Below are 24,627 nucleotides of genomic sequence, written 5' to 3'. Positions count from 1 at the left end.
AAAAATACAACTAACAAAGTGGTTGTCTTTTAAGGCTGTCGACATCTGTTATGACGGTACATTTAGATTTATTCCACCAAACTCCATTAGTTGGCAGTAATGCTGCATGTGTGTTTCAAGTCCTAGAGGAGGACCAAAGTCAGCTGATTTGAACACATCAGCTGCCGGCTTCTTGTGTTTGTTCTGGACTTGTGTTTAAGTTTACCTGCTCTTTTACCTGACATGTGGCGAAAACCAGGAATTAACAGCAACAAGTCGATCACACGAGCTGTCCTCTGGAAACTCCACCAAATATGGGTTCAATGTAGGTGATTTGTGTGTGTGTGTGTGTGTGTGTGTGTGTGTGTGTGTGTGTGTGTGTGTGTGTGTGTGTGTGTGTGTGTGTGTGAGTGTGTGTGTGTGTGTGTGTGTGTGTGTGTGTGTGTGTGTGTGAGTGTGTGTGTGTGTGTGTGTGTGTGTGTGTGTGTGTGTGTGTGAGAGAGAGTCTGAGTGAGTGAGTGAGTGAGTGAGTGTGTGTGTGGTGTGTGTGTGGTGTGTGTGTGTGTGTGTGTGTGTGTGTGTGTGTGTGTGTGTGTGTGTGTGTCTGTGTGTGTGTGTGTGTGTGTGTGTGTTTAGGATAGTTTTCTCTGTGTGGGTAATGGCACATACGCGCACACAACTTCTCGAGGTGCCAGTGTAAGTCTTCAGTGAAGGTTTGACAGGCTGTTGCTTTCATTTCAGAGGTAGGAGTGTGTCCAGAGCACAGAGATGGCTCTGCTAATGGAGCACCAGTTCAGACAACTGCCAGCTGACAGACAAGTGGAAACAAGACCGTTTCTGGAGGCTGTGTCATACCTTCCACCCTTCTTTGGTAAGTGAACTTTTCACAGTGTGGTTCAGTGTGTAGGTACCATTTACATTCTTGGATATGAAGTTTTGTGGAAATAAATGTGAAAAAGGTATTCTCAGACGTAAGCAGCTGCAGAGAAAATGGAAACATAAAGGCTGTTGTCAGTGATGTACAAATCGAAGACACTGACTGAGTGATATTAATTCAAACAAAGTAGATTCATAACACGGTACACTTTATAATTGGCTCGATACTCATTAGTGTAAGATTGTATCTGACAGAAGTCCCCTGTCATGGACACTATTTCCACTGTACTATTTTTCTTATGTCGGATTTGTTTACCTTTGATAAATAAACAGAACTTGTGAGAGAAATCTGTCACAACACTTGAATCAGGCCTAATGACATGATCTTGCACTCTCCAAATAATACTATTTTTTGTATCGTATTTCTCTCGATCAAGTTCACCACAATCCTTTGTCATGCATAATTTAATCCACTGGCCTGGATTTAAAGTTGTGAAAATGGATTAGTACGGTGTTGAGTTCCCTTTGCCCATTCACGGGCGCCATGGTGCATCAGGGCATCTTTGTGTTGCTTCATTCTGTATTAATATGCCAAAGGCCTTCTGTTGAATGTGCCATGTGAAACCCTTGAGGAACCAAGTCTGCTGTCAACATTAAGCTCTTTCTTCCTCTTCACCATTGTTTTTCATGACCTAGAAATTTGTTGGCCAACTTTCCTACACGTTATTAAAGCCCTGTATGCTATCATTGTACATCCACACAGGTGTTGCAAATTAGTTTTTCTAATAAGACCTTTACAAAAGGGCTGTCTGGACAGAACCTTAGTCCCTTTGTACCTGCATGTTTTGGCTTCTCAATCTTTTAATGTAGGTACTTTAGTGACCTCAGTAAAGTTATTTAGTTAGCATTATTTTAAAATAATACGTTGTACAGATTGGCCCTAGGCCCTGACTTGGTCAACTACTTATTGAAATGTGACATAGCTTTCAAAAAACGCCCTTGCCAGTTCATAAAAGTTCATGAAAGTTCATGCAAATTCTGAAAAGTCAATTAAGGTTTCCATAAATGTCTTGAATGATTCCAAAAATGTCTGAAAATTTTAAATGAAAGTGTAACATTTTTCGATGTAAATTTCTGAGAACTCCTGAAAATTACCAATTCTCTTCTAGTTGTTAATGAAAATTTCCAATTGTTTCCAAAACTAAATAATTGTTTCTAAACATTTCGAATTTAAAACCACCATCAAGAAGGGACCTAGTAAAACGAGATGCACTCTCATATATTCTTTTAGGTTTTGAGAGTGTCAGACAATAAGATGATTATTCCGAAACAGCAAATGTCACAATACATTTTATGGCGATACATGTTGTCTTCTCAATAGCAAAATAATGGGGAAACTCATGAGTAGTGTTTTCTGAAAGCACAGGAGCTGAAAGCTGTCTGTTGTGTCAGTGAGTCCATTGGGCACCCTGTGCGGTCTGAACGCTGCCGACTTATTCTTTACTCTCCTGTTACTAAATACTCAGGCCCTCTAGTAGCCTAATTGAAAGACATCTAAATAATAAACCTGCTGTGTTGAGTCTATGAAAACAGCAGATATTTAAAGCCAAATTTAGCTTTTTCAACATTTCACTTGAAGTGTAAAATTCACACTTGATGCAGATATGCATAGGTGATCAGTACCATGTTGCATCCCTGTTGGGTATGCTTAGAGTTAGCTAAAATAGCAAACACTTATCAAAGATTCAAATATTGATCCAAAGCACACAATTTATCCAAAGGGGTGCCTCAAGGGTCAGTTCTTGGTCCTTCTACATATACACCACTTCACTTGGTGCAATAACCTGCTCTCATGGTTTCTCATACCACTGCTATGCTGACGATACCCAGCTTTTCCTGTCATTTCTGCCAGATGACATTACTATCTTAGTAAGAATTTCATCATGCCTAGCTGATATCTAATTAACCCCACCCCCAACTCAACTTATCAAAGACTGCAGCTCCTTGCCATCCCAGTCTCTCTATGCAACCTCAGATTGATTTCCAGCTTGGAACAAACAAAATCATGCCTACAAAGTCTGCCTGAAACCTCGGTGTCATGATTGATGACCAGCTAACATTGAAGTTCAAGTGGCCACGATTGCCTGGTCATGTTGATTTGCCCTGTACAACATCAAGAAGATTCGATCTTAACTTACAGAGCATGCTGCACAGCTCCAGGCTCTTGTCATATCATGACTTACTGGCAGGTCCCCCTGCATGCAAAATCAAACCTCTGCAATTATTCAAAATACAGCAGCGTGACTGGTCTACGACCTACCCAAAAACAGAAAATGTCCATCCACTTTCATCTCCCTCCACTGGCTCCCAGTTACTGCTCACACCAAATTTAAAGGAGCAAAAAGCTCTGACACAGCGTTTAAAACGGTACTGCAGTCCCAATTTAAACATTGGAGAGAGCTGTCTTAGCTCTCGTCTTCTCCTCTGTCGCCCCCCAGTAGTGGAACGAATTATCACCAAACTCCATTTGAGCAGAGTCCCTTTGCACCCTTAGGAAAAATCTTAAGACCCAGCCCTTTCATGAACAACTGCACACTTAATGGTATTGATGACGATGATGATGACGATGATGATGACAAAGATGACGATATTTAGGATTGTTTTGACGGTGACTAGAACCTTCACAAGCAGCTGTCAATGTTGTTGATTATGATGTATAAAAAGGTGCTTTGCCCCCTGACACTCCTGGACAGCACCTGTGTCCAATTAGACTTAGATCTGTGTTTGTGTTGCACTTACTCTCTGTTGTACTTCGCTTTGGACAAAAGCGTCTGCTAAATTAATTGTAAATTTGTAGAATTGATCAAGAAATGATAGTAAAGCATCGCTTTTTGACTTGGTGTTGTTAGCTTTTAGAGCTTAACATAATAATTCATAGCTGAGGGAGACAACATAGGACAAAGTAGTATTTTCTTATTTGCTTGGTCCATCACTTAAATATCAAACATCAATGTGTTTATGAATGTAAGTGGTTGCATCATTTTAGGATGCAGTTGAATAGCCTGCTGCACAATTTAAGAAAGTTTGAATAGATTTTGCATCACTTCATACATATTGTACTTTTGATTTTGGAAAGCTTACCTGTATTGTAAAATATCTGAATATTATTATAGAAGTAAAACTTTTGTTTTTCATGTTGTATGTTGAATGTTATAGCTCCTCTAAATATGAAGACATTTAACTTCTGAGGACCTGAGAACCAAGGTTGTTGGTCACCAAGGATCGATAGGTTATGTTTGCTTGTCACGTGTGTAGTTTTCATCTTCTTAAATTCCCAGTCACACAGTGTGTAATATTCCTCCTTAGACTGCTTGGGCTCTGCCATTTTTGCACCAATCAAGGCTGACATATCTGGAAACATTATAGTAAGTATGGTTAATCATTTATGTGTCCTGAGTTAAATCTGTCCTCCTAAATTACCAAAGCAGTAAAATATACTTTTTTTTTTTTTGACAGAAAATCAAGGCAGTTTATGATTCTAACCCAGCACGGTTCAAGACGCTCCAGCAGATCTTGGAGGCAGAAAAGGAGATGCATGGAGCAGAATGGCCTAAAGTTGGAGCGACTTTGGCTCTTATGTGGCTAAAAAGGTTTGAGAATTGTTATATCTCAACTTTAACATATTTTTGTTCTGTATGATAATGATTCTCGCTTCTTTTATTGTCAACAAGGGGTCTGCGGTTTATTCAAGTCTTCCTCCAGAGCCTGGTAGATGGTGAGAGGGACGAAAGCAACCCAAACCTCATTCGAGTTAATGTCACCAAAGCTTATGAAATCGCCCTGAAAAGGTATCATGGCTGGTTTGTGCAACAGCTTTTCAAGGTGAGTTCAGATTTTTGCTTTTTAATAAGAGCAACGTATCAGAGTGAGATTTGTGACATTTAAGTAGTGTACCACAAAGCATATACAGTGAACAGAGTTCTATGTATATTGAGCATTTGTATTTTCCTCTTTTAGGCGGCCCTTTTTGCGGCTCCATACAAATCAGATTTCCTCAAAGCCCTCTCTAAGGGTCGAGACGTCAAAGAAGAGGAATGCTTGGAAAAAATCCGAAAATTCCTCGTTAACTTCACTGCCACAGTCGATACTATTTATGAGATGTACGCTAAGATGAATGCTGATCTAGATTACACTGTGTGACTGCAGGACACTCTCCTTTCCTCCTGTGATCCACTAAGTTTACAGTCATTTACGTTTGGCCATTTACATCCTTACATGGCTCTCTCCAGGTCAGCAGAAAGTTCACTTATAACACTCTGCTGCTTCACATCCATTGTTTGTGCACTCTTACTCATCTCGTCCCTCACTGTTTTTTGACTCTAGAGCAAAGTGGATGCAGAATTTAGCTCTGGGTTTCGTTGTTGATTATTAATGAGTCATCTGTCTTCACAGTAAATCATGATTGAACACCAAAGCAGTGTTGATACTTCAGTGCATAAATCTGAAGTACTAATAAGTGATCATACCAAGACTCAAAGGGCTACGTTCTCATGTATTTGACGCCAGCACTGATAAAGTGAATGAGGTTGTAGAATTGTTTAATAAACCACTTCACATCCCATCAGTACTATCAAACTGCATATCAATCTAATATTAAAAGTTGTTACAATATCTATATTAAAGTATCTTATAGTATATCTTTTGTACCAACAGATTTGAAAAGAAAAGAAATCTCATTAAAATAATATTGGGTTCATTGTAAAAGGCTGCTCCCAGTGAAAATGGTTCATTCAGATATTTAAAAACTAACACAGCAAGAATTTAAATTTGGGGGTGCAGATGGCGTAGCGGTTCAGTCATGCCCTATGTAAGGAGGCTATAGTCCTTCCGGGCGGCTTCAAGTCTGATCATATCATTCCCCATTCTCTCTCCCTGGTTTCCTACTCGATCGCCTGTCCAAACAAATAACGACAAAAAAGCCCAAAATAAATATTTTAAAAAAATGAAATGTGGAAACACTTTCAACACTTTGGAAAAGAAACCTTGTGCTTTTTTACACAACCATGTATTTGTGTATGAGGGTTTAATTGTAATTTTTACTTTTTAATTATTTTTTTTACTATATCCTGAGATATTTATTATACATGTAACAAGAAATAACCATTTAATCATTTACAGTAAATTCATATGAATTTATTTTATTGCAGTAATCTTGAGTCACTGTTGTTAACCATTTCTAATATTAGAAAACTGTTTGTGCACTTACCTGAAGGTACAGAGTGTGACTAATCCTCATTGTCCTGGAGATACAAAGTGCTGCATCATGACTTGTTGCATTTAGATAGGCATCAGATAGATATGGATGTTTAAGATGATAGGTATATCAACCTTGAATAGAGGTTATGTCAGTGGCCTTTGGCTCTTCAATATTCTTTTTCATTGCATATTCTGAACAGACTGTCTGGTGTCTCTTGAGCTTCAAACTATGTTGCAGTGTGTGTATTGTGAAGACAAATAAATAATCTATAAGGACCATGAATTGCAATAAAAAATATATGTAACATTGTTTGTTTTGCTGACTTCTGAAACAGCTACTGAAGGGAACCTACACTGAGTTTATCTTGTCAACTTTTAGCCCTGTAAAAAAATAAGTGAAATTTCTCTTTTGAAGTTTGAAGTTTTAGGTTCATAATAACTACACTTATCATGAAATGAGTCTATTTACTTTAACCATGCATTAGTCATAAGTAAGTTCACAAATTAGAACTCTTTCAATGATAGACACTCTTCAAAAATATCAACTGTTTTAGATGAATTATAGTACAGCTCGAATGGTTACTATTTAAAAATAAAAAATGTTTTTTTGGTGTTGGTTGGATATTTTCATGGCTGTTCAAACTATTTTTCGAAACTTTACAAACCAAACAGTCAATTGAATCAATTGAAATTAAAGAACAGATCAATCGTTTTTTAAAATATTACTAAGTAGTCAGGAAGCCCAATAGCAAAGATAGTTACCTCAACCATTAACCACATCAGTTAAATCCTACTTTATGGATTTAAGAAAAATAGTAAATGTACTATTTTTATAGTAGCCTACAGTCAGAGACATTGTTATGAGGTTAATTTATTCATACGTACAAGTAATTGTATTTTAAAGCTGTAAACTACATGTTACTGAATATTTGATAATGTGTGATGTTTCAAGTTAAAGCCATCAACACCTCTATGGGATAAAAGGGGAAAACGTTTTAAAAAGCAACTGTGTGATTAGTTTTAGATGTCAAAGAAATATTTTTGTGACTTAGTTGCCCCTTATTTTGCAGGGCATTCATTCTTTATCTGTCCCTATCTTTGATTCTCTTGGAAAATGTAGTATTGTTTATTTTAAGACTTTACTTTCAGTGATTAGACCATAACTCTAGTGACGATATGATATCTCACAAACTTGTCATTGCATTTCTTGAAATATGTCAAGTTGAAAAAGGAAAAGAACTGAAGCCTCAACTGTAATGGAGGCAGCAGCACCTAGCGGAGGTATCTAGTACTGCATCTAACACATACTCCACGGTTTTCCAACTCTCAGGAAAAGTTTGTGAGCAGCCACTGTGTGTCCCGGCCAAAATCTGTGTGAAAGCCTTCGTTGTTCTGTTGGATTTTACCGGCGCTCGGACACATGAATGAGAAGCACACAGTGATTTAGTTAAAACAGTTCATGTCTTCTGGCAGAAGTCAAGGTAAACCAAAGACAGACCTTCAGACTATGGGAAGAATCTGCGTAGTGGTTTATTTTTTAAGAAAATAGAAAATAGATGTGAAGATTAGATCAAGGTAAGTGACACCATTTATCTACAGTCTTGATTGAATATTTTTGACTTGTGTAAGTAGTCCATTTGTACGGAAGCGTATTGCTGCCACGCCAGAAAAAAACAAAAACGTATCATTATCCGTTATAACGTGATACTGAATTATCACAATACGCTTCCGTACATTCGTTTAAAATAAAAACAAAGATATTTGACTTACGATAGTAGACTATTAGTTTGATTAATTGAACATTTTAGAGGGAAAGTAAACTTGTAAAGACTGTCTTCTTTCATGTTCCTAGTTTTTACATTTCAACAATGTTTTTGTATTGAATATCATTTCTTTTTGTATATCATAGGCAACTGTCAATATTTCTTTTTACGTTTGTTTCTTATTCGTGCCCATTTGATAATTCAGAAATGTCTTCTTTTTTTTTTTTTTTTAGATCTGTGACATTATGACTTTTTAAACTTTAATATATAGGCTATAGTAGCTTAAACTTGTGGCCTCTTTTCCTCAAGTCCTGTTTTCATTTGATGATGAATTTGCCATTCACTCTATAGCCAATATATTTAAGAAAATGTTTATTTTTCCCACATAGCTGTCATTTGGCAGCAGGCAGAGTCTTCACCCCCTCTTGCTCTGGATAATGTCTCACATCATCAGTGACAGTGTAGGAAGCCACACATCTCTGGGGTTCACGAGTGGATTCCCACTTCTTGCTCTAATAAGGGGATAAGTGATAAGTGAGTCTCCCTCAGATACCTCCACCTCACAGCTTAATCCTTCGCTCTCTGTCTGTTAGAATAGTTTATGAAGGGCAGCCTCTCTTTGTTCCTCTGTCTTTTTTACTATCCAATGCCCGCTGAAGTGTAAAGGCACGATAATCCTGTGTGTCAGACAGGGATGTGAGTCATGCCTCCCCCTCAGAGGGACCCCAGCTCCTCTGTTTGTGTTGCTCCTTTGCATTGCAGTCTGGCTTACATAGGTTGTCAGTGTCATGAACAAACTCAGGAAAGGGCAGAGGGACATGTGAGGATGTTGTGCTACATGGCTACACGTTCACACACAGTGCTACAGTGTGTTACATTTGATGTGCAGAGAAATCAGATGAACAATGTCTTAGTTAAGGCAGGTTGTGTGATTCTGCATGCCAAAGAAAACATATTCTTCTGACCAGTGAGAGACCAGACTCACAAACATGCTATTGGTGTTGGCATCGGTTCTTTTTTTTTTCTTCATATAGCCTATCCCCACCCCAATGACAGAAATCACAGAGTTCAGTAACCAAGGACCTACAGATTCTTTTCTCTATACCTTTATGTCAGCAATGCAGGTCATCTGTAAACTTTTTTATTTTTCTACAGGACGCCCCCATGCTTCAGCATCATTTCCAGTCTCACCTGAAGAGGAATTTGGCAAATTACTGTGATATAAGGGATGAATGAGGTACAGAGAGTCAAATGTTTACCTGCAAATCTACTGTAAACTTTAAGTGGGCTGTTCCACAGTTCTTCTGATAGAAGTAATGTTACGTTTTTTTAAATTGTTAGTGTCCTGTTTGCTGTCATCATTGCTGCAAAGAGAACAGCTATCGATGTTGATGATGGCCTAGTGGTTTGGTCCCGGCCAATGTGTGGAGGCTTATGTCCTCCAAGCGGGTGGCCCGGGTTCAAGTCCCACTTGCTGCTTCTTTCAATCATGTCATTCCCCACTCTATCTCACCAGTTTCCTACTCTAGCACTGTCCTATGTAGACGAAGGCAAAAGACCAAACATAAATCTTAAAACTAAGGAGAGAGAGAGTCTCAAAATACATGAAATGTGTGAAATAAATTTGAATATCAGGTTGAATATCAGGTTAAAGAGATAAAGAGACCCTGTGAGAGCAACAGGTTTGACTGCCAGGCCACTGCAACTAGTGTCTGCTCCCCCAGCACCTCTCTTCACACCCCCACCTCCCCTGACGACAACACCACCCATACTGCCACCAGGACAAAGACAACACCTCCCCCTCCCTCCACACTCAGGGACTGTTCACCCCCTTTAACCCCCTCCCAGCACGCCTGGACAGGGTGTGTCCAAGGATGCTTAAGGCTTGTTCTGCCGAACTGGGGGAGCCTCTTCAGCATGTCTTCAACATGAGCTTGCGGCTTGGGAAGGTCCCTGTGCTCTGGAAGACTTCGTGCCTCACCCCGGTCCCCAAGAAAAAAAAAAAAACCCAATGAGCCAGGCGACTTCAGGCACTGATTGCACTGACATCCCACGTCATGAAGACCTTTGAGCGGCTGCTGCTCCATCTCCTCAGACCCCAGGTCCACCATGCCCAGGATCCACTGCAGTTTGCTTACCAGGCGAAGGTAGGCGTGGACGATGCCATCCTCTATCTACTACACAGGGCTTACTCTCATCTGGACAAAGGGAGCAGCGTGATGAGAATCATGTTCTTTGATTTCTCAAGCGCCTTTAATACCATCCACCCCCTCCTACTGAGAGACAAGCTGACCGAGATGAGGGTGGACTCGCACCTGGTGAGATGACAGAGAGACCACAGTACGTCAGACTGAAGGACTGCACATCTGACACTGTGGTCAGCAGCATCGGAGCACCACAGGGGACTGTCCTCTCCCCTGTCTTGTTCACCCTGTATACCTCTGACTTCCAGTATAACTCCGAGCTCTGCCACATGCAGAAATACTCGGGTGACACTGTGATAGTTGGTTGTGTCAGGGATGGACAGGAGGAGGAGTACAGGAGCCTGGTAGGGGACTTTGTGACGTGGTGCAGTTCAAACCATCTGCAGCTGACCACCTCCAAGACCAAGGAGATGGTGGTGGACTTCCGAAGGAACAAGCCACATCCCCAACCTGTTTCCATCGGGGGGGGGGGGGGGGGGGGGGGGGGGGGGGGGGTCCGACGTGGAGGTGGTCAAGACCTACGGGTACCTGGGGCTGCAGTTGGACGACAGGCTGGACTGGTCATCAAACATGGACACTATCTGCAGGAAGGGACAGAGCCGTCTGTACTTCCTGAGAAGGCTGGGGTCCTTCAACATCTGTAAAAAGCTGCTGCAGATGTTTTACCAGTATGTGGTGGCCAGTGTCCTCTTCTGTGCTGTGGTGTGCTGGGGAGGAAGCAGCAAGAAGAGGGACGCAGCACGGCTGGTCAGACTGGTGAGGAAGGCTGGCTCTGTGGTGGGCGCAGAGCTGGACAGAGAAGGACCCTGAACAGAATGCTCTCCATCATGGACAGCACCCACCACCCCTCTGCACAGCACCTTCACCAGGCAGAGGAGTGTGTTCAGTGGCAGACTGCTGTCACAATCCTGCTCCACAGACAGACTCAAGAACTCTTTTGTCCCCCTGGCAATACGTCTGTACAACACCTCACGGTTATGGCAGGGAGAACGCACACACTAAATCTTCCTTTTTCCATTTCCCATCTGCACAGCTGTCCCAAGAGTCAGCCTCTAATAGGACACTTTAATGATCACCTCAATTACTTAAATCGCACCTTTAATTTAATGTTTGCACTGCCTGTTATTTAATGTCTGTTTTTTTTTATAATTTTGCACTATCTGCTTTTTAAACATTGCTGTACATATATAAACAACAAAACTTCAGAAGGTCAACACTTTTATTTTTTTATATTCAGGTCTAATTACAGATTTTTTCCTCAACTGTTTATAGGTTCTTGTTTAAATTTCACATATATTTGTATCCCTGCACGGGTTATGTACATTTCTTGTATAAATCTATTTTTAATTGCACAGTTTAAGTTTGTTTTATCTAAGGGTATTCTTTCATTCTTTTTTTCGGGTTAATATATATGTATGAGGGAGGGGGGGGGGGTCGGTTTTGTGGTTTAACTTGTAAAAAATGTTTCATGTCATGTACGTCTTTGTAACCTGCTACTGGATGCTTTGAATTTCCCTCGGGATCAATGAAGTATCTATCTATCTATCTATCTATCTATCTATCTATCTATCTATCTATCTAAAGAACATATAAGTATTGAAATATTAACCAATTGGACTTTTCAGTTGTTTATTTGGAAGGAAATGCAGTTGACAATTTGTTTCACTTAAATGAAACTCGCAGCTTACACAGTGAATGGAAATATAACTCCTGTCTACAACACGGCTTTCCTCAGCAGTATATTTTCAAATCAGTCGCCTTTTTATAAAAAAGATTCCTGACTGACTTCAGGGCAGTAAAACATGTTTCTTCTTCTTGGTGTTTATTTCAGGGCCGCTCTGCTATGCTCAGAAGGTGCCACCTTGCTCTGTCTAAGGCTGACACCCTCTGCTCTGCTCCTGTGAAAGCTGCTCACGCTGTGGACAATGGCGGGGCCTCCCAGCCTGAGAGCGATGCAGCGTTCCCCCTTTGTGAGATCTCAGACCTGTTTGAGAGTGAGGATGGCTCCCCTTCGACTCAGGACGCGAGTCAGACTTCAGCCCAGGAGCTGGTTCAACCAAGCCAGCCTGCAGACGGCAGGCAAAACCTGCGCATGAAGTTCCAGGGTGCCTTCAAGAAGGGCATCTCTAATCCAATGGACCTATTGGAATCTAGCATATACGAGTCAAATGTTGTTCAAGGCCCAAAGAAAGCCCCCATGGACTCGCTTTTTGACTATGGCACCTACAGGAACACCAGCAACCAGAAGAAACGAAGGAAGAAGCTCCCAAGAGGGTGAGAAGGGCCTCACTGTCTTTAAACTGGTTTATGTGGTTCCAGGTTTTAATAACTGAGTATTCTTCCAAACTCCTCAGTTTAAAGCTTTACAGTCTGTTTTAACAGTGGTGATCCTAGACTGGACATTAGGGCTGGTTTGGAAATATGTCATAAATTGAAAAACCTCCTACAACTGCCACTGTGTACAGAGGTGTGCCACAGAAGGAGAAACACACATACATACACACGTACAAACACACACACTGTGAACCAAGCAGTGCCTCATTCATGAATGTAACAGAGAGTGTGTTGTTGGTCAGTCTGCAGCCGTTGAGGTAATATTTATGCTGCTCTCAGTTCCTGGCGGCTCTACCTGTCCCTTACACACTGAGTTGTACTTACTGCAGCACTCCAGGGTGTGGCTGATCGCTCCAAAGATTGTTTGTACATCAAGCACTTCTTTAGTTTTTCCGACAGTGAAATATATGAATAATTTATTAGTGTAAAGGGGTTGCCAGATTAAGCTGTAATCAGTTTGCATCCAAAAGGGATTGGAAGAAAAACTAACACCATGTCATGCTTTTGTATCTCCGTAGTAAAACTGAAACGTCCTGTGATGACGCACAAAGCCTGGAACCACCGAAAGTAATGAAGATATTTAACCGCTCTCTCCTCTTTGACTGCGTGTCTCGTGGAGACACTGAGGCCCTTGAGGGTCTGTTGGAGTACCTGCAGAGCCACGAGAAGAGGTTAACAGATGAGGACTTGAGAGGTGAGAATAAAATATGAAGCATCACTTGATCAGCTGAACTTTAAACCACCAGACTAAAAGGGAACATACAGCGGATTTGTGTTTGGTAAGATTGTCCATTATTTTGGTGCAGAAAACACAACATTACTTTTCACTATTTCATTAGGTTACTGTGAGTACATTTTCTTCTCCACTCAGCCTTAGCCTCAATAGTTTTACCTCAGCCTCATCTTGTGACGTGTTCAGCTTTGACCTTTTGAATCCTCCTCGCCTCTCTTTCTGCTGTTCCTTTCACTAAGAGGATGCGATAGGGAAAAGGCGGAGTCATGTCAGAGTCTTTGTCCTGCCAGAGGCTGGCCCGAGGAAGCTTCCTGTGTATCTGAGAAGTTTTTGTAGGTTTTATAACAAGGAGCAGAGAGAACTCACAGCAAACTGTAAACTCTTTCAAAGAGCTGGGCCAAACAGTCTATTTAGAAACTGATGTACTAAAAATAGTGAGGGGCTTGTTTTGACCTCTTTTTACAGTTTGATCTCATGAATCCTGTATACTTTACTTTTTGCTCCACCTTTATGCTTTTGCTATCATTCAGTGTACATGTGAAGAACGGAATCAGAGACGTTTAGTCATTAAAGTTATAGATAAATGGTTGATACTGTTCAAAACGATTCAAATCGTTTGGGAAAGAAATAGATGAAGAGTTCAAGTAGAGATTATGTGTTCAAATGAATCTTTAAAAGTAGTGGAAGTTTGTTTAATAAGCTTAAATGAATAAATAAAGAATTCAAATCGTTGGCTAAAACTAAAGATTAAGCTCTTTAAGTAGTTAGATTTAAAATAACCGAGTTCAAATACAAATACTGCTGAAAGTCAAGAATGAACACTTCAAATGTTTAGCTTAAAGTCATCGATAAAGAGTTAACACCTTAAGCTAAAGCTATGGGTACACGTTCACTGGATAAAGAGTTCAAATAGCTCAAATCAAAGTAGAAACAGTTTCTAAATACATAGATACACTAGATAGGTTCAAGTAAATGAGGGTCGAATACATGTTAAACTAATGTGTTCATTTCAGTACAATTGATAAGGTCATTAAATGGTTGGATACATTTGCAATAACCCTTTTATTTAGTTTTTATTTTTTCATTAAACTTAAACATTACTTTACTAACCCCATGAAAACATCAATGGCCTATAATGTTGCAGTTTGTACACACCTACAGCATAAACTAATTAAATCAAGTTTAAAGTTTTAACTGAACATATTTGTAACGTGATGAGTAGTTCAGTTTTATGAATAGGGTTTCTTAAAATACTTAAAAGATTGTTTTTTTTTAATGTCATTTTTTCCATCAGAGCCATCCACAGGTAAGACCTGTCTGCCCAAAGCCTTGTTGAACCTTTACGGAGGTCAGAATGACACCATCCCTGTGCTGGTGGATATCGCAGAGAAGACTGGAAACCTCCGAGAGTTTATAAACACACCTTTCAGGGACGTCTATTACAGAGGTATTTATTAACCCAGTAATCAAAGCAATACAGGTAAATAAAACGTACTAGTATTTTTGATGAATAAATCTATAATTTTATACACCAATGTGATTTGAGTGTTAGCTGGCAGACCCACAGTAGTGTTGTGTTTAGGGTTACTGTAGCTCCTCTGGCTGATACTGTAGGTGGGGCCCAGTTATGGGGAAAAGCACTGGAAACAATTGCGGATCTGTAAATGAGAGAATCCAGATCTTAAGTGTTTGACTCCCAACCCTAACACTGTTGTGAAGAAACATATAAGGACATATTTTCACAATAACATAAAAAGGTTTGTAAGAGAAACTGTGGTGCTGCTTTACGTTGTTTTCTCCATGTCTAGCTTTTCACCTCTTACCTCATTTGTGAAGTTTTTACAAGTGTGGTGGTTGGTTTAAAAAAAAAAAATCATTTTGCTCATTGAGGAAACTATTTATATGTGACGTCATAAAAATGTTTTAAGGGCTAGGGTTTTTTTTTAGGTTTTTTGTAACCCATAGAAAAGTTGCTATAAAAGTCTCTAAAGCCCCTTATAGTCTGTTTTTAATGACCTCCATCCCCAAGCTCATACTGAGGCACCAGTTTCTCAAGACAAAGAAAATATAAATGGCAATAAAGAGTATTTTAATAGCTCAAACTTTCTGTTTTGTTGTGTTTGTTTTTGTCTTATCAGGCCAGACAGCGCTTCACATTGCTATCGAGCGCCGTAGTAAGCAGTATGTGGAGCTGCTGGTGGAGCAGGGAGCTGATGTTCATGCTCCTGCGAGGGGACGCTTTTTCCAGCCGAGAAATGAGGGGGGCTACTTCTACTTTGGTAATGACCTTTGGCTGCACATTAATTTAGTCCAGAAATAGACACGCTCAATGTTCCTCTGTATTCTGTGTTTAGTAAACCTTATGCGTTAACTTTATTTGGAGTAATAAAGCAAATAGTAATGATAATAATAATAACTTTATTTATAAAGCACCTTTAAAAACAGATGATTTTGACAGACAAACCAAAGGCAGGATTTCAGTAAAACAACAGGCATCAAAAGTAAGTCCAAATAGAGAATGAAGAAGAATGGCAGAAACAAAGAAGTGATTAAAAGAATAAAGTAACAATTCACAAGCATTTATAATCATGAGAAGGTTAAAGATTATTATGAGAAGAAGAAGGCGACTTCACACCAGAGAAAAATAAAACGAAATAAAGGTAAAAACAGATTTGTTAAAGATATATTAGAAGTTCAGTAAAAGTAATAAAGGAAGGTGAGAGCAAAACATCACACAAGACTTATATTTGATTTTGGAAATTGCCAAGTGGGAGCATAGAAATTTGCATTAAAAGTGGACCTAAAATCGAATATAAAACGGAAGGTGGAGATTGAGTGGTTACCCTTGGTGACCGCCAAGGTTCTGTTTAAAACATAGAGTAAAACCAACTAAGTGCAATGCCCTCCACAGTTGCACCAAGAGCTTGAAATTTGTTCCTATACTTTCTGCCTTATATGCTGATAATAACATGGTGTGTCTGTGGTTTATATGACTTCACTCTTCACTGTTTCAGCTCCACACTTGTGTAGCTCAGAAGTGGTTGTTCTGTCTTTTACATCAACAAGGTAATACCAAAGTTTTCTGATGTGTTCTACAGAAGCTGTAAATATAAAACAGTTCTGGCCTTGTCCTGGCAGAGGCACATCTGTACCATGGACAGATGGAGCGACATTAGATCCAACCTTTCTCCTTATTGTCACGTGTCAGGCTTTGGCTGTCAAAACTCAGGATGCAGATGTGATCCAGGGGTGAAGTCCAACGTGCACCCAAATGTCTTTTTGAAGCATCGTACGAGAAACAGTCATTAGTGGTGCTCCAAAAACACATGAAAAGAAAAGCATTATGTCATATTTTAATAAGGCGTGTTCAGTCAAAGGTGTTAGTGTTCTGCAGTGAAGGAAGAAAACATCCTCTGTAGACCCTCCTCGGGGCAGGACTTCACTGACCTGCAAGGGAATATAAACAAATCAGAGACTGTAGAGCATACTCAACACTGCCCTCTGCTGGTGCCAGTGAAGAGGCATCTTAAAACATGACCACATGCCGTACCCAGAGAGAGAATGGTTTGTACTTATAACAACCTTGTGATGGGAAATTATTTATTTTAGTGTAATTCTCCAAAAAGACTGAGATAAGATAGACATGGCTTGCTATAGACTCTGTTTTATTTCTGACCTTACCTCATTTTGAGAATACTTCATTTGATAACATTCATGCGTTATATTCCTCACTCATCACATAGAAGATGATTTCTATTTGCACTTAGCAAGCTTGTCATTCCCAAATCCCAGCGTGTCCGGGCACAGTGTGTGTAATTTGCTGCGGAGCTTTGCAGCGAGGTGAACAGGAACCTGGCAGGGCTGACGGCTAATGGGATTTAGACTCACGCTAACACTCTGCATGCACCCGTGCAAATCCATGAAGAGGAGCGTTTCTATGTGAGGTGACAAAGTAATCTGTCACCCATGGCAACGGCTCATTTTCAGCAGCTGCTTTTGGCACTCTGGCCCCATTGCGCCCCTCCTTCAAACAACTGCTAATTGTGCTGTTTTCATAGCGGGGATTTAAGTCAATTCTTTGATCCATGTTTAGTATGCTTTGCAAAAACATACAGACACCAGCTACAGTTCTTAATTAACCCTCCTGTTGATTTGCTTATATTTAATCTGAAATACAGTTCCCCTTAATCTCCCGTGAATTCAGTGTGAAGTGAGTGCTCTCCCTTTCTCTCTTTGTGCAGGTGAGCTGCCTCTCTCCCTGGCTGCATGCACTAACCAGCCTGACATTGTGCACTACCTGACTGAGAATCCACACAAAAAAGCCGACCTGCGACGCCAGGATACACGTGGAAACACAGTGCTGCACGCCCTGGTGCACATCGCAGACAACACCAAGGACAACACACGCTTCCTCACAAAGATGTACGACCTGCTGCTCATCAAGAGTGCCAAGTTGTACCCAGACTGCAGCCTGGAGACTGTGCTCAACAACGACGGCATGTCACCTCTCATGATGGCCGCCAAGCTGGGCAAGATAGGGGTGAGGAAATGAAACATCAGTATAAGAAAAGTTCTCGTCAATTCTTTTCTACGGGCTATACGATTTTAAAGTTCAGGTCATAGATCAGCTTCTTCTTGTTCCTCCAGGTTTTCCAGCACATTATCAGACGTGAGATCAAAGATGAGGAAGCTCGTCATTTGTCACGGAAGTTCAAGGATTGGGCTTACGGGCCCGTGTACTCGTCCCTCTATGATCTGTCATCTCTGGATACATGTGGAGAGGAACCATCGGTGCTGGAAATCCTCGTTTACAACAGTCGCAATGAGGTAGGTTAATTAATGGTGTTTTAAAGTTTATTTTAAGCTTTTTTTTTTTTTTTTAAACCAGGAGGTTTTCATCTTTAATTTCCGTCATTTATCTGTTCCTGTTGTCAGAATCGCCATGAGATGCTGGCCGTGGAGCCCATCAACGAGCTGCTGAGGGCTAAATGGCAGAAGTTTGCTGCTGTCACTTTTTACATCAGTGTGGTTTCCTACCTCATCACCATGATCATCTTCACTCTAGTGGCTTATTACCACCCAACACAGGGAACAGTGGGTGTAAACTAAATAAAGACACTTTGAATCATCTATATCATCTATCTATCAGTGATTCCGGATAAGAAAGCATTGAATTTGTTTCCATGCAACATTGGAGACCACATGATCATGTATTTTTACATTCATTTTTCCTTTTAAGTTAAAAAGTGAAATTGTTTGTTATTGGCTGCATTAAATACATTTAACAGCATAAAACAGTTCCACATATAACGTGGCAGCAGAATGAAAAGTACCAAACATGTATTCAGAATTTTCAACCTTCACTTCATTTTATCAAAGGAGTAATTCAAAGTTTTCAAAAATACCCTTATCAGCTTTTCTACCAATCTAAATGATTATCACCCTCTTGTGTCCGTCAAGCCTCCGCACACCTACACAACGTCCTCTGATTACCTGCGTATGGTGGGTGAGATTATCACCTTGGCATCAGGAATCTTCTTCTTCCTCACCAATGTGAGTCAGTACAGGCTGAGGCCTTAACGTTAAACTTGTAACCTCTATTTTTGTTGTGATTGTACAAATGTTTATCCTGCTTTTTGCAGATTAAGGACCTCTTCTTGAAGAAGTGCCCTGGGGTGAAGTCTTTATTCATTGATGGATCTTTTCAACTGCTGTAGTAAGTCTCTGTCCTTGCGCCCCCTTTTCCTCACCTCTGCTTTAGCTTCTGCTGACTTTTACTTGAGGCAAATTTTAATTAAGTGATCTAATTAATTCTTCAACCTCCTCCTTGGCATGTTTTATAGTTTACATCTCTAATTAAACACAATATAAACAAAGAGCAGAGAATGCCAAGCACCGCTATGAACCATGTTGATGTAAATCATTAGCAAGGGCTGTGATGTCTATACTCTGGTAAAAATGTCTTCATGCTTTCATGTATTGCCTCTGTGTCACAGACTTTATTTAATCTAAAAACATTTTTTTCTCTGTCCTCTCTAGCTTCATCTACTCAGTTCTGATTATGGTCACTGCTGTTCTCTACCTGTCTGGCATCGAGGCCTACGTGTCTGTGATGGTGTTTGCACTCGTCCTGGGCTGGATGAACACTCTTTACTTCACCAGAGGCCTGAAGCTCACTGGAACCTACAGCATCATGATACAAAAGGTGACATGCTAGAGATGCTTTTACAGAAAATAAATCAACCTTCAACAGCACCATTCAATATTGGTTAATGCTAATTTTATTTGTACTTCTCAGATTCTATTCAAAGACCTTTTCAGATTTCTGCTGGTGTATGTGCTCTTCATGATTGGATATGCATCAGGTAGGTTAGTGGCCACCCTCATTTTTTAAGGTGTGTCAGCATTACTTCAATAAATGGTTCCATATATTTGGACAGATTTGTAATAGATATATAAATAACTATCTCATATCTGTCAGATAACGTAAAGATTAAGCTAACATTAATGCTGGGAGATCTTTAGCTTGGATAGCTTAAAGAAAACAGGTTGTTTCTCCTATTCCCAGTTTTTGCACTAAATAAAGCTTATCATCGAGCTGCTACTTAAAGCTAACTTGTTATTTCCCCCTGTCTCCAGTGTTATGCTAAGCTAAGCACACTCTATCCATATAACCTTAAGCTAACAGTAAGTGGCTAATTTTTCACGAGGCTTTAGGCCATGCTATGCTGACCTGGCACCTGCCTGGCTCTGCCATAAGGAAAATTTGATTATCTACCAGAGCTTTTAGAGTTGACCTCTTACTATAAAATTGCCAAATTGAGGTTTTTAAAAAGAAAAATAGTAAGTCAAAGACATAAAAACTTGTACTTTAAGTATGAAGCTAACTATCTCCAAGCTAAAGCATTCATGACTGACATGACAGTGGTATTGACACACTAATCAAATTATTCACAAGAGAGCAAAGAGGTATTTTTTCCACATCTTTGCACCATTCCTTTAGATGCTCAAAAACACATAACATCCTCTGTTTCCACTCCACAGCCCTGGTGGCCCTGCTGAAAGTGTGTCCTCCACCAGGATCAGACTGTGGTGGAGATTGCCCAACCTACCCCAAGTGCAGGGACCCAGACACCTTCAGTAACTTCTTACTGGACCTTTTTAAGCTGACCATTGGGATGGGAGAACTGGACATGATCGACAGTGCACAGTATCCTGCAGTCTTCCTCATCCTGTTGGTTACCTACATCATCCTCACCTTTGTGCTTCTGCTCAACATGTTGATTGCCTTGATGGGGGAGACGGTTGGACAGGTGTCCAAGCAAAGCAAGAAGATCTGGAAGCTTCAGGTCAGCTGTAAGATATTGTTGGTGGTGAACAGTATCCATAAAATCTGTAAAATGTACCCAATGCTTTTAGTGCAAATTATGAAAACACATGTTTTATAACTACCTCTTGTTTTATCTAGCATGCAGAGTTTTGTTTTGTTGAAATTGTTCCAGATTCTTAAATAACTCCACTGGACAATGTTTACCCCAGCTGACACCAAAACACACATTTTGTCTGTGGTGCTTATAGTTTAATAACTTTGAGCTTACAAACTAACATCAACTTCAGCATGGTAACATTTCACAAGTTCAACGTTATGTGCCAATGCTAGCAGATTTTAAGATTTTTATGATACTATACTAATATTTTCCAAATTGCGCAAAACAAAAAAAAAGTAGCCTAAACTACAACTGAGCCTAACTGGAAATCAGTTCCCTTTTTTCTGTAGTTCGTTAATAACCAGAAGCAGTTGAACGAAAAATCAAGAATTGATCTACTGTAAGTGGTGATAAAGATAATAAGTAATGGGATCAACAAAGTGGTTCATTCTGAAGTGCACTTAAATTTATGCACCAGTTTTCACGACAATCCTTCTAAAGGCATTGTAAGGTAGTTCCCCTTAGAAGTTAAAATGTTGACCTCATGTCTGTCTATACAGTTTCATGATTACATTTTGTCTTAAAGTTAATTGTGGATGGGGCGCTGGTGGCGCAGTGGTTAGAGCGTGCGCCCCTATATGGAGGCTATGGTCCTTCAAGTGGGCTGCCTGGGTTCGCATCCCACCTGTGGCTCCCTTCCCGCATGTCATTCCCCTCTCTCTCCCTAATTTCTGACTCTATCTACTGTCCTATCTCTCCATTAAAGGCACAAAAAGCCCAATAATACATCTTTAAAACAGTTAATTGTGGATGGATGAAGAAACATCAAAGACACAAGGAAAGACACTTTTTAAATGAAAGTGTCATCAAAACTATTCAGACATGTTTGCGTTGTGAATCCACAGTGGGCGACGACCATCTTGGACATCGAGCGTTCTTTCCCAGTCTGCCTTCGAAAGTCTTTTCGAGCTGGGGAGATGGTGACTGTGGGAAAGAACTGCGACGGCACACCTGACCGACGCTGGTGCTTCAGGTATTTTTGCATAAGTCACTATCACAGTCACTCAGCACTATTATGACACTTCAAAGAAGACAGTCAATCCTAATAGTATCTCGTTTTATCAGGGTGGATGAAGTGAACTGGTGCCACTGGAATCAGAACCTCGCGATAATAAACGAGGATCCTGGAAAGAATGAGACGTGCCAAGCCAACGGGTTGCAGCAGAGCGTCAGAGCCTTGAGGAGAGGTGAGATTCTTGCTGGGCTCTCATGAATACATTCATACACAAAATTCATGTGGAGGACACTTACGTATTCTTAGAGATAAAAGAAAATCCATCATCTTTTTTTATCCCCATCCAGACCGCTGGTCTACAGTGGTCCCCCGGGCGGTGGAGTTAAGTAAAGGTCCGCGGAGTCGTGATCTGGTGGTAGAGATGGAGCCGCTGACGTCCAGGCACTGACATTGTCCTTCTTATGATGAGGCAGCAGAGAGCAATCAACATCAGAAGGATCACTCTGCAGGGGACTATTTGGCCAATTATTGTACTGCATTGCACAGACTTCATGTACCTTTTGTTCAGAGAAAGTATAATAAATATTACAGTTAGACAGTCTGTGTTAAAGGACTAAGCACATAGACACACACTGGATGTATGATGAGAATTTTATTTTTAAAGTTACAGCTACAAAATATCCTAAATACAGTTAAAAAAAATATGGACCCTGAGAAAGAATGAAGAAACAGTAGGGCTGTAATTTGGTCATTTTTACATGTCACCAAAGAATAGAAACTATTCTATAACTCCATATTTCAGACATCAGTGGCTGATCACTCAGGGATTTAAAAGAGTAAAAAATATTTTAGCATTCCAAGGCGCAATTAAGCCTTACAGAAAACAGAATCATTAGTTTTCTGTTTTCAAGAAGAACCTAATTACTGTATGATTGCATTTGCAGTTTTACCAAAAGCTTTTATAGAAGCGCTAATCACTGATTTAGTAGCAAAGGGAGAAATTTCTTATAAATATTATACAATATCAATATTCATAGACCTGTAGAAAGAAATCAGCTTTGATTTGCTCGCTAAGGATTATTTAAAACCATTATTTAAATGTTTATGGCTTTCAGTGTATAGAAAAAGAACATTTGTATTCTATGAAGTATTTTTATTCTTGGTTTGTTTCTATGTATTAATTAATAGTCTCAAAACTTTAAAGGTGTCAGGCTTCGATTGCCGGCTGAGGCAGCACAGCTTTCATTTGAACTGAAACAATGCACTATGACAATTTGTGATGTGTGCATTATTATACGAACACAAAGACATTGTTCCGAACAAGATGGGCATGATGAGCAGGTTAGAGTTGTCAAGCAAATGTGCAAATGCTAGACAATAGCCTTCCGTGTTATAGTTTGTCTTTGAATTTCCACAGTTATTGTTCCTTTGCAGCTGGGGTATTTGCATAATCAACTCTCAGGCCTCCCCATTATGTGCCTTCCCCTATTTGCTGCATTGTTTTCATTGCAATTGGCTCTTTGCCCTATATAGCATCTTGTTTATGCACAACTACTGTATGTATGCATGTATCTATGTTATTGTGCTGCATGACGGGGTTTGATTTAGGGAAGATAAACCCCACAGTTCATCTTCAGTATCACTCATTACTGCTGAAGGTCACAGGCCATTGTTCAATATGTTTACATTGTTTTCATAGAGACAAATGTCTACAGATTTTTATATTGTGTGTCTATTGCTGCACAGAACAATAAAGACTGAAAGCCAAACAGTCACTGCACGCATTTGTATAACATTTGCTATAAAATCTTTTTTTATGAGGATGTTTTCAAATCTGTTCTAAATTGTTTCATAGATTTTATTTATCCAAAAATATTTTCTCTTTGACAAAAAGAAAATGTTTTCATTTAATTAAAATTATATGAATTGGCCATCAAGAGATAAGGAATCTTTTTGACGGAACAAGAATGCCTCATATTAAAAAGTAAAACCTACTGTATTTCGGATTTACAATTAATAGTTTCTGTTTGTTTATTTTTAAACTAAAGAAAGAAGGAATAGATTAATATTCAAATCTGCTTTGTTTTAATTTGTTTTGAACAAGAAGATAGTAAGTTTACTAGGACAAACCTTTATCTTTCTCCATTTATGTTCATAGTATCTCATTACCATCAAAAATTCATATTCTTTCACTCTTTTGAAACCCAAATTTTATGTAACAATAAAAAAACATTTTTATGGTGCTTTACTAATTGGTGGCAAAACCGCCATATAATCTTTCCCAGGTGGCTTTGATGACATCACAGGTGTAAAAAGATTTTCAGCTTTGTTTTTTTTACAAAAGGTTCACTCATTACTTTCCACATTAAAGCTTATCCTCAAAAACTCATTACAGTTATTTCCAGTCCTCTTCTGTTAATTATCATGAGTGGTTCCTTCTCTGGCCTGCTGGTGGCAGCAGAGCTCTGGGTTCCTCTGCTGTTCTGTATGTGGCGCTCCTATAAGAAGACGTGCGATTGAGCTGTGACTTCTCAAGCATTGTAGAGCACAGATATATTCTAATAACAGCAGTACAAATTGTTCTGCTGATGCTAAGTTTTATTACTATAATAGGTGATAGTTTTCACAATGTAGTTTATTTATGTTTATTTAAAAAGTGTTTTTTTTTTTTATCCCTGCAGGTCTGGTTGACCTCCCATTTACACCTGGTCGGTAATTAAGGGTTTTTGCCTTCCTAATGAAACCACAACCTGGCTACAATTTACTGACTGCTTCATTTCCTTTCACCTTTCATCATTACACTGCACCTTTCCTTGTCCTCTTTTAAATGTCAGAGTGCTGGTTTTTACTCACGATAACAAGGGCCTCACCTCTCACCTCCTCTTCCTCTCTCCCCCTCTCTGAGGTGGGCAGTGCTGAAGGACACAGGGAATCTCTCAGCACCTCAGAGAAGAGGCTAATCCTCTTTGCCCCAACTTTAACTGGGCCACTAATCCTCCAGGTTTATCTAAGCAGTGAGCACCTAGCGCTGCTGACAACT

At 39.8% G+C, this 24,627-nt stretch overlaps 2 protein-coding genes across 3 annotated transcripts; both read left to right on the top strand.

The window, feature by feature from the left end:
- The first annotated feature begins 114 nt into the window (after positions 1-114).
- Positions 115-6,416, top strand: gltpa (glycolipid transfer protein a). Of its 2 annotated transcripts, none has more exons than XM_061038118.1 (6): positions 115-308; positions 727-850; positions 4,222-4,280; positions 4,372-4,505; positions 4,587-4,737; positions 4,873-6,416. In XM_061038118.1, exons 2-6 carry the CDS (start codon positions 748-750, stop codon positions 5,053-5,055), a joined length of 630 nt encoding a protein of 209 aa, XP_060894101.1. In that variant the 5' UTR covers positions 115-308; positions 727-747; the 3' UTR covers positions 5,056-6,416. The 2 variants fall into 2 exon arrangements, with proteins under 2 accessions (XP_060894101.1, XP_060894099.1); XM_061038116.1 differs by having other exon boundaries at positions 117-304; positions 721-850.
- Positions 6,417-7,452: 1,036 nt separating this feature from the next.
- Positions 7,453-23,976, top strand: trpv4 (transient receptor potential cation channel, subfamily V, member 4). The gene is made up of 17 exons (XM_061038115.1): positions 7,453-7,686; positions 9,030-9,111; positions 11,910-12,352; positions 12,931-13,106; positions 14,440-14,592; positions 15,284-15,424; positions 17,387-17,685; positions 17,793-17,972; positions 18,081-18,239; positions 18,606-18,698; positions 18,788-18,861; positions 19,185-19,350; positions 19,444-19,510; positions 20,190-20,494; positions 21,478-21,605; positions 21,698-21,819; positions 21,935-23,976. The coding sequence occupies exons 2-17, from the start codon at positions 9,103-9,105 to the stop codon at positions 22,033-22,035; spliced, it is 2,616 nt and encodes an 871-aa protein (XP_060894098.1). The 5' UTR covers positions 7,453-7,686; positions 9,030-9,102; the 3' UTR covers positions 22,036-23,976.
- The last annotated feature ends 651 nt before the right edge of the window (positions 23,977-24,627 follow it).

Source organism: Labrus mixtus, chromosome 5, assembly GCF_963584025.1.
Source record: "Labrus mixtus chromosome 5, fLabMix1.1, whole genome shotgun sequence".
Classification (NCBI taxonomy): domain Eukaryota; kingdom Metazoa; phylum Chordata; class Actinopteri; order Labriformes; family Labridae; genus Labrus; species Labrus mixtus.
Note: the sequence above shows the minus strand (reverse complement) of the source record. Positions and strands in the feature narration are given on the sequence as shown.

Bases quoted from the DNA above. Each gene is read 5' to 3' on its own strand.
- trpv4 (XM_061038115.1), top strand. The intron at 14,593-15,283 runs GTATTTATTAAC...TTGTCTTATCAG, and splicing joins CAGGGACGTCTATTACAGAG to GCCAGACAGCGCTTCACATT. The intron at 15,425-17,386 runs GTAATGACCTTT...CTCTTTGTGCAG, and splicing joins GGGGGGCTACTTCTACTTTG to GTGAGCTGCCTCTCTCCCTG.
- gltpa (XM_061038118.1), top strand. From the start codon at position 748: ATGGCTCTGCTAATGGAGCACCAGTTCAGACAACTGCCAGCTGACAGA. The intron at 4,281-4,371 runs GTAAGTATGGTT...TTTTTTTGACAG, and splicing joins ACATATCTGGAAACATTATA to AAAATCAAGGCAGTTTATGA. The intron at 4,738-4,872 runs GTGAGTTCAGAT...TTCCTCTTTTAG, and splicing joins TTGTGCAACAGCTTTTCAAG to GCGGCCCTTTTTGCGGCTCC.